Source organism: Octopus bimaculoides, chromosome 2 (genome assembly GCF_001194135.2).
Source record: "Octopus bimaculoides isolate UCB-OBI-ISO-001 chromosome 2, ASM119413v2, whole genome shotgun sequence".
NCBI lineage: Eukaryota > Metazoa > Mollusca > Cephalopoda > Octopoda > Octopodidae > Octopus > Octopus bimaculoides.
In genome coordinates, this window is record NC_068982.1 from 41,005,219 (window position 1) to 41,015,909 (window position 10,691).

The window sequence follows — 10,691 nt, forward strand, 5'->3', positions numbered from 1 at the left end:
ATATATATATATATATAGGGAAAAGGCAGTGCTCTTGACACCACAAGGTCTCTGAGATTGATCTGGTCACTGCTGTTGATACTCAGTTGAGGATGAACATCAGCAAGTTAACTCTTTAGCATTCTGGTTACTCTATCATATGTAATGCTTATTTTTTCACTTTGCTTTGAATTAATCATGCTATATCTCATAGCTTTAAGATTTCAATGGTGTGATTGTATATTTTTAGAGTGACATTATAGGGTAGGTGTGAGAGGTTAGTTCTGGCTGGTCTGAGCATAAGGCAGCTTTAATATTTAGGCTGGATATGGCTGGCTTAAATGCTAAAGGGTTAATGTCTGCAGGAAAAGCACAGGTTGGAAGTTAATTCAACAGAGTTGATTGTTCAGGAGTAAGGAATATTGGTAACAATTTAGTGTGGTGTCTGAGAAAGAAGAGAGGTAGATGTGTCAGGTGAGGAATGGTGGGTGTTCTTGAATGGTGGTAGTTTCATGTATACTAGTTCTTATTTTTTTATTGCCCACAAGGGGCTAAACATAGAGGGGACAAACAAGGACAGACAAGGGGATTAAGTCGATTACATCGACCCCAGTGCGTAACTGGTACTTAATTTATCGACCCCGAAAAGATGAAAGGCAAAGTCGACCTCGGCGGAATTTGAACTCAGAACGTAACGGCAGACGAAATACCGCTTAGCATTTCACCCCGCGTGCTAACGTTTCTGCCAGCTCACCACCTTTTCATGTATACTAGTTCATGTATACTAGTTTCATGTATACTAGTTCATGTATACTAGTTTCATGTATACTAATTCATGTATACTTTCATGTATACCAGTTCTGAAGAGTAGTAGTAGTAGTAGTAGTAGTAGTAGTAGTAGTAGTAGTAGTAGTAGTAGTAGTAACGGTAGTAGTAGTGGTAGAAGAGACAGAGTGAGAAGTCAGTAGGTTTATAGACCAGAAGTTGGGTTGTGTTTGTGAGTGAGTCATTACCAATCAGCTAGTTTTGTCTCTTTTTTTTCTTCTTTTTGTCATATGTGCTCTAGAATGTTGCACCATCCCACACGTGGGTCACTTTTGAGCTTTATAGAGAATCATCAGTTGTCTGTAGCTGAACCATTTTTTTGGCTCTGAAGAAGTAGGCCAATATCTGGGATTCAGGTTTTTTTTTGGTTTTTTTTTTGCTATATCATGTATGTCAGATCGCCAGGAGACATTATCATTGACTGTGAGACCTAGCACCCTTTATATTGTACAGAATACTGCTGTGGTACTTGAATATTTTTATATCTTCACAATAATAATGATAACAATAATAATAATGATGATAATGCAGTACCAGGCAGTGGCTCTCATGGCTTCTGATCTTAACTGATTGGAAGTGTTATCATGTACATTGGTTTGTCTTGGTATAAAAGATGGGCTACAGCAAATATTCTGCTCAATACCACAGATTTGCTTGTCAGTTGATTAATCTTAACCAGTTAAACATGTTCCTTACAATATGTGCATCTGACAACATGTGCATCTCTGATCATGGGCAGAAATAGTGGGGGAACATCATAACCATGTGGTTGAGAGGAATTCTTTGAGGTTTGGATAATTCACCTCTGGAAATACGAGTGTTTTGTTCAACATCCTTAAACAACCCTTATTCAGGAACCTTTTGAGTGGAATGGGCTGCTTGACCTGAAGAAAATTCTAACTGGGCCCCACCTGCAAAGTCATGCGCTGCTTATCTTGATATAAGGTCATCATGTCGCAAACATATGGTTGTGATGCATGTGCCTGGTGTACCCTTATCAGACAGGTAGTCATGATGGGTATACTGGGCTTCGTATATTTGTACCCCAGTGTCACTTTGATGGCATGCACTGCTCGCTCACTCAATAATGATGATAATGATGATAATAATAATAATAATAATAATTATTATTATTATAATAATAATGATAATAATAATAATAATAATAATAATAATAATGATGATGATGATGATGATGATTTTAAATTTTGGCACAAAGTCAGCAAGTTCAGGGGGCTAGTCAATTACACTGACCTCAGTGCTCAACTGGTACTTATTTTATCAACCCTGAAAGGATGAAAGGCAAATTCAGCCTTGGTGGCATTTGAACTCAGAACATAAGACAGAAGAAATACCGCTAAGCATTTTGCCCAGCACAATAACGATTCTGCCACCTCACTGCTAATGGTTTCAAATTTTGGCACAAGGCCAGTAATTTTGTGGAGGGGCTAAGTCATTTGCATCAACCCGAGTGTCCAACTGGTACTTATTTTATTGACCCCCAAAAGGATGAAAGGCAAAGCTGACCCCAGCAGTATTTGAACTCAAAACATAAACATGGATGAAATGCCACTAAGCAATTTGCCTCATGTGGTAACGATTCTGCCAGCTCACCATCTTAATAATAACAACAACAATAATAATATCAACAACAATAATAGTCTGCAACTTTTTCTAACTTAGCCTAATTAACCCAAACTAACTTTACTATAACAATTTTTTAAAAATATATTATCATCTCTTCATAATTTATTTTCACCTTCTTTCAATATAACTACATTATCTCATTTTCTTATATACTGTTCATTCACTAAATATATGTGCACTACTGAAATTTTCGGTGAGTAAGTTTTATGTTAGAGTGAAGAGAGACAAGGAGAAAGAGGATTGTTGTCATGTGATCTGAGGGTTTAATAGTTTTTGTTTGCTCTGAGATTGTTTTTTTGAGTTCTCCACTTCAGAGAGGGGAGCAGATTCAATAAGATAGAATAAAGAGCTAATATGACCCTCTTAAAATACAACAAATTGTTTGTGTCATAAGAACTTAGAAAATTTAAGTGACATGATATATATGTAATTTTTAACTGTGCAATTCAAAGTTTATAAAGCTACAGAAAGTAGTGTGTAGAATGTGGCATTAGAGACCCCATGGATAGAAAAAGTCAAAAGCTGCTATCTATAGGACTTGAGCCTAGATCTGTAAAAATGGTAGCACATCTATCATATTATCAGAAGATGTGGGTTCAAGTTCCATGGTCAGACCTCAATTTTTTTTTTTCATCCAAAGGATTTTTAACCCACGTTAAAAATGATTTATAGTAATATATGTTTTAAAATATGGTTTTGAAGTAAGGAATGGGACAAAGTAGTGAGAAAGGATCTACAAATGCTGGGACTCACAGAGGAGATGACAGGGGACTGAGACTACTGGCAGTTGGTCGTGCTTGAAAAGATATGTCAAGCTAAGCAAAAGCATGGTTGCCCTTGCATACAGGCTCCTTCCTTGCAACCCTCTCCAGCTGAACATCTCTAATTGTTTGGGCTCATAAGTATTGGTGCCTTGTACTGGTGCTGCATAAAAGTACCCAGTACATTCTGTAAAATGGTTGGTGTTAGGAAGGCCATCCAGCCATAGAAACCATGCCAAAACAGACAGGGAGCCTGAACTGCCTTTCAGCTGGTCAGCTCCTGTCAAACTGTCCAACCCATGCCAGCATAAAAAACAGACGTTAAATGATGATGGTGGTGGTGGTGGTGGTGGTGGTGGTTTGATAAGGTATCAACAGCAAAGTCCCTCATTGCCAACACTTGAGAATCAGCAGCTGTAAACCAAACCTCATTGGTGTTTTAACCATTTAATTTCTTTAGCATTCAGATTACTCTGTCAAATGTATTGCTTATTTATTTATCCAGATCAATATGAATTAGTCATGCATTATTTTGTAGCTTTGAGATTTCATTGATGTGATTGTTTATTTTTGGAATAACGTTGTGGAGTAAGTGTGAGAGGCCACATCTGACCAGTTTCAAAATAAAACAGGTAGAACAGGTAGATTATTTTGGCTGGATATAGCCAGTTTACATTCTAAAAGGTTGAGGACTGTGCATTTTGTCTGGCTGCCCAGTACTGCATTGAGATGCCCTGTTCAGGACCTCTTCAAGTGCTACTTACCATCCCCCATGCTATCCCTAGATATAATGCATCATCTTTTTCAATATTTAAGGGAATTTGGTTTCTTAACCCTTTTGTTACTATATTTTTATTGAAATACACATCTTTTGTCTAGATTAATTATCAAAATGATAGGAGTTTAGTAAAATAGCTTTGTCATTATTAAATTGGTGTTTAGAACATAAAATAACATAAAATTTTAATGGAAGATTTTTATCCAGCTCACTTTAAAACAGGAAGTTTATATCAAGGAACCAGGGGTTATCTCATGCAATTTGGAGTCAAATGGATTAAATTGATCTATTTTTAAAGCTTCTTAAAAATTATTGACATAGTCACAATCTCATTAAATATCTTGATTGCTGCTACTAACCATGTTTAATTAACAATCAATTACTACTAATAATGGCACTTGCCAACTTTTTTTTAATTAATTAATTTTTTAATTATAAATAAATGCCTTTGTCACTTCATATTATTTTCTCCTGCTTTCCTCTTACCATCTGTTTGCTACGCTAAACATTTTATACATTTCATGTGTATGTTTGTTTGTGTGTATACAGTTTTTCATATACACTTGCCAATATGTTAGTAACAATTATTTAAATTATCTATTAGCAATGTAAACTAATATTCCTCATGTAATTATGAGAAATAATTTTCAAATTCTGACTGCTTATATTCATCTCTGTCAAAATATTCTAATCCTAGCTAAAGAATTTTATTTAAGTGTTTTCTCAATTTACTTGTGTAATAAATATTCTAAAATAAATTGAATTAATCTTTCATAAAATTTTATTAACTAAATATGAATACTGTTACTTTTTCCATCAAGTTTGACAGAGAAGCAGAAATAGGTTACCTATAATGCACTTGTGAATAAGTATAATTTATATGTTTCACAAACAATCGTTGAAATTGTAAATTAAGAGCAGAATTATTGAATAAAAGTAACAACTCTATATTAATATATACTGAAATATCAGAAGAATGTCTCCTAATGAACACTGACAAATATACAGAGACATTAATGATGATAAGTGACAAACCTCTAGTTTACAATAATCTGATATATTCACACAAATGACTCACACAAATAACCCTACTTAACAATGATTCCTAAATTAAACTTAACATTAACTCTTCCACACTCACAAATTCTCAGTAGAAACTCTACAAACTTTTCAATTCTTCATCCTCCTTCTAAAGTTTTCATCTTATTTTCTTTTTCCATTTCTTCCCTTATTTATTTGTTTATTTTTTTAAAAGGTTCAATCAGAATCTATTTGGAAAATCACACCAACATTCCTTGTGGAGGTAGAATCACAAGCTCCATCATCATCTTGTCCGAGTGATGTCGGCAACGACCCAGTCTTTAAAAATTGATAACTCAGTTCACCAATAATTATTTCAAAAAAAAAAAAAAAATCAAGAAGAATGTTTTTAAAAGAAAATAAAAATAAAGACATTAATTTTAACATGAAATATAAGAACCAAATGAACAGCAAAACCTTCATGAACAACTCAGGGAAATCGGAAAGAAAGTACGTGTGGTCTCAGGTTGAAGTTGGTGGCCTTATATAAGAAAGGGAAAGAAAAATCTTAAATCTGAAAACAACTCTAGATTAAAGATTAGCAATGAACTTGTGTAGAGCATTACTGGCCAACAGAACATTACAATATCCTCTAATTCTGTAATAAGTATTAGAGACAAAAACAAAAATTGAACTGAAGGAAAAACAAGGCAGTTTAGTGTCCATTTTAAATGAAATGGTCACAAGCTGGGAATTGTCAAAGGTAAAATAACGATAAAATTAAAGTTTATTCTTATAAGTTCAGTTTACTGGGAGAAAAATAAATCTTTTGTCTTTTGATTGGGTATGCTGGCTTTGTTTACTCTTTTCACTTCAAGAAAGTGGTTACATCTCTGCTTCCTTTGTTGTTGTTGCTGTTATTGTTGTCGTTGTTGTTGAAGTGGTTATAAAACTCACTACAAATCATCTCTCACATGTGTTGATATAATGTTGTCGTTCATTCCTAGAGATCAGCTGCACACATTTTTACACTTTAATGTTGCTGTTGTCATTGTTCACTACAAGTCACAGGCTATAGGTTATGCTTTATTGTGATATTCACAATATTTTTCATTGTTGTACTCTGCCAATATTTCTTTGTGCTTCTCTATGTCCATTAAAAGGTTTCATTCAGTTTAATGTGTTTCCTCTATTCTCATCTATAAGGAGCAACATTTCTTATTGTTATCATTTACTTACAATAATAAACTTCTGCTTTTTATATTATTCTCATTTCTCTTCTCGATATAATTCCATATAAGATATATATATATATCTCTGCTTTCATCTGCTCACTTAAATGAGTTTTCACCCTCACTTTCTGCATTCTCATTCACTATAAGGTCACTATCATTCACTGTAAAAAAAAAAAAAACGTGTTGTTATACTTATTAGTTACATGAAACATTCTTCATCCTCACTCAACATGTTTCTCTATTTCCTTCTGGTTATTTTTGAGCAGTTTGATTGTAGCTATAAGGGATATAGATTGCTACTAAAATTGGTAGGCTCGTGATGGACAAAACTTTTGCTGAGTTACCTCCCCTGTAGATTAACGCCTATGTTTTTTTTTCATTCGTTTTGTCAGTCGTGTGTGTCTGTGTGTGTGTGTTCTGACAGAAGAATTTTGGTTCTTCATTTTTTTTTTTTTAATTCTATTCAATTATAATTTCCTGGTCATGTAGCAGATATCAAATCAAAAGACTGAAAGTTTTAAAAGAAAATTGATTTCTAATAACAAACATTTTAAAAAAACAACTAAACATTATGAAATCTGCAGACAAACTTATTAACTACATTGGGCTTGTATAAGGAAAAGAATGTTATTGATACATTCTGAAAAATTAAATAAGTTGACATATTTTCAATATCCAGCACATTTTTCACCTTCAACAAAGAGTGGTGGATGAAAAAGGATTGTATATTACAGATAGAGGTGACTGGTATTAAAAGCAACCCAAGAGATGGTTTGGAAGAAGTTGCATAGTCAAATAAAAATGACAAAAGGCAAAAAAGGTGGGCCATTGTATAAAAGTCCTACCCAAGCCACAGCAGCTTGCAGAGACATAAAACTTTTGATGATGATGATGATGATGATGGTGAAGAGGAGGAAACTGTGTGCGTTTGTGTGTATGTGTATGTGTGCGTGTGTGTGTGTATGTGTGCCGTTCTCTTCCTCATTGTCATCGTCGTCGTCATGAATTAATGCCTGTTTTCCATGTTGATATGGGTTGGTTGAAAAGATCCAGAAAGCAGCAAGGCTGCTTCAAGCTCTCTACATATATATAATTTATACATACATAAATACACACACATATATGTACACATACATACATACATACATACATATATATATATATATATATATATATATATATATATATATATATAAGGTTAGTAGAGTTAGCGGCTGGAATAACCGTCTAAGGGATAAGAATATCCGTTTTACTACCAGTATAAATGACCTATGTTAACACTGGACATACATATCCAAGCATATTACACTCATAGGATACAGGCAATAACAAGGATAAACAAGTGTTTATCAGGAATCAAATTTAAATTAGCAGAAAATGGATAAATCATGATCAACAACAATTGACTACCATCGATTATTAATGGGATAAAGTTTTGTATTAAAAAATAATAATCGATGGTAGCCAATTGTTGTTGTCAAGATTCCTCCATTTTCTGCTTAATTTATGACATTTCTTCAGACCCTAATGGCCAGTGGCCTATAACCTCTTTAAGAACTTTATGGATGTGAAACCCAGGGTAACTCCATAAACCAGCTGTAATTTTCTTTATTTAATTACTCTACTGCTCTGTAACTTAGAGTGTGCTTCTCTTTTGGATTTATGACTTACTGAAGATGTGTGTGTGTGTGTGTGTGTGTGTGTGTGTGTGTGTGTGTGTGTGTGTGTGTGTGTGTGTGTGTGTGTGTGTGTGTGTGTGTGTGTGTGTGTGTGTGATTATTGTTGACCATATATTGTCAACTTTGTTCTTTTGAATATAACAACTTTCTCATTAAAAATATGCCTCTAACAAGCTTTGTAGCATTTTTACAAATGACCCTCAGATGACAACCTAGCCCTGATATTTAGAAAACTTTTTGATGAATTTTACTAATAATTTTGTAAAAAATCACATCCGTTGCAATAATCCAAACATGGGTTTTCAGTTCAGCTTTTAAATATAAAGGACTGCAGTGCTCCACTTGGACTGTGGCATTGTATGGATATAAGCACCCTTGTTGGTCTCCCAGTGAAGGTGCATGGCTCAGTGGTTAGGGCATTGGGCTCACAATCATGAGGTAGTGAGTTCAATTCCCAGACCGGACTGTGTGTTGTGTTCTTGAGCAAGACACTTTATTTCACATTGCTTCACTTCACTCAGCTGTAGAAATGAGTTGTGATGTCACTAGTGCCAAGCTGTATTGGCCTTTGCCTTTCCCTTGGATAACATCGGTGGCATGGAGAGGAGAGGTTGGTATACATAGGTAACTGCTGGTCTACCATAAACAACCTTCCTCAGACTTGTGCCTCAGAGGGTAACTTTCTAGGTGCAATCCCATGGTCATTCATGACCGAAGGGTGTCTTTACCTTTACCCTTGTTGGTCTTCCATTATATGACATTTCATAATTGACAAATCTGACTACTTTTGAAAGTGTAAAGCAACTTCAAGTGAAATTATTTAGACCCTCGACCATACAGAACATAACAGCCTACAGTTTTGGGGCATTCTACTTTGCTATTTGATGGACAATTTAAATTTTTTTTAACTGCAGGCTATTATTTCTCATTACTCATCCCCATTTACTTCCATTCAGTAGAAGATATTGCCAGTGAACAGTACTGATGTTCAAAAACTTTAAATTATTTTTTGTGATGTCATGAACTTTTATATTTTGTGCTTGGGACGCTTATTCAGAACTAATTATCTGTAAAATAATTGCCTCAGAAGCCTGAGATCATCATCATAGATAACATGACCAACCCCCATCACATATGTTAGTTGATGAAGTGAGCATCCATACTGAAACAGCTCATTTTTGTTGGTATTTTTGTGTCAGGTCTACTAGATTTCCAACTGATGCCTTAGACACTACAAGTGAAGTCTTTTGAGTATTTTGATGTCGTGTTGATGTGAGAATGTGTCTCAGATAAGACATGGCCTCAGTATTAATGGGAATGTGATGATGCAAACATGATAGGTGCAAAGCTTGGTGAGCAGTTTCAAACCCTGTCTAACCAGACTTGGTTCTTTAGCATCCCAAATGTAATTGAAACCTTTATAATCTGTAAACTGATTTTCAAATCTAGTGATTCATCCTTGGTGACAGAACAACCAAGATACACGAAAATTTTACATAGTTGTGTAGTGAGAAAGTTGCTTCCCAGACCCCAGTCAAACCGTCCAACCCATGCCAGCATGGAAAACGGACATTAAATGAGATAATGATGATGATGATGATGATCTAAACTATTGATATATGAATGTGAAAGAGATAGTTTGAATAACTGTAAACCTGCTTTTGGGCCACCCTGTATATGACAAAAAAAAAATATTGGCACAAGTATATCCAGCTGTTTAACACAATTCTCTAGAAAGTTGGTTCTGACAGCCGACTATTTTAATTAAAGTAGCCTTTAACATGAGTGAGTACTTAAATAAACATAATTGTGTGGGGGTGAGGTGCATGTGTGTGTGCGTGTGTGCATGTGTATACATGCATATGTACATGTATGAACATGCTGTATCATTATCCTCATCATCACTATCCTCATCATCATTATCCTCATCATCATCATCATTGTCATCATCTTTTAATGTCCACCTTCCATAATGGCATTGGTTGGATGGTTTGGCGGGTTTGAGAAGTGCATTATACTTCAATGTTTTCTACAGCTGGCAATGTGGTAAAGAAGTTCACTTCTCAAACATATGATATCAAGTTCAGTCCCACTGTATAGCACTATATATATATATATATATATATATAACAATTTAACTAGGTGTAAAATTCACCTAAGGGATATTAAATATTACATATTTGCATCATTACATATTTAAACGGATTTACTATACTCCTGAGCTAACACCAAAGCCTAATAATTAAATTTTGTAGACTGAAAGGAACCTGTCACATACACACACACATATACATATATATCTATATGTATGTATGTGTGCATACACGTGTGTGTGTGTGTGTGTGTGTATGTATATATATATATATATATATATATATATATATATATATATATATATATATATATATATATATATATACATATATATACATATATATATCTACATATATTAAGGAATGGAAAGCAAAACAATAAATTGAACAATTATAAACTCAATTCAGTTTAAATATTTTATACAAGCAAATGACACATCTCACAAATTACAGCTGCTTCCACTTCATTAATAAAACGAAGTTTCTCAAGGATAATCAAATCCGTTTAAATATGTAATGATGCATCAATATTTAATATCCCTCATATATACATATATACGACATATATACGACAGGCTTCTTTTAGTTTTCATCTACCAAATCCACTCACAAGGCTTTGGTCGGCCCAAGGCTATAGTAGAAGACACTTGCCCAAGGTGCCACGCAATGGGACT

The 10,691-nt window shown here is 34.3% G+C and overlaps 1 protein-coding gene across 1 annotated transcript in view; it reads left to right on the forward strand.

Moving 5' to 3' along the window:
• LOC106884224 (GTPase-activating Rap/Ran-GAP domain-like protein 3) overlaps positions 1-5,855 on the forward strand; it is a 1,434,052-nt gene extending 1,428,197 nt beyond the window's left edge. Inside the window, exon 34 of the mRNA XM_052965840.1 lies at positions 5,246-5,855. Coding sequence (XP_052821800.1) covers positions 5,246-5,362 — 117 coding nt within the window. The 3' untranslated portion in view covers positions 5,363-5,855. The remainder of the gene's footprint in view (positions 1-5,245) is intronic.
• Positions 5,856-10,691: the final 4,836 nt, after the last annotated feature.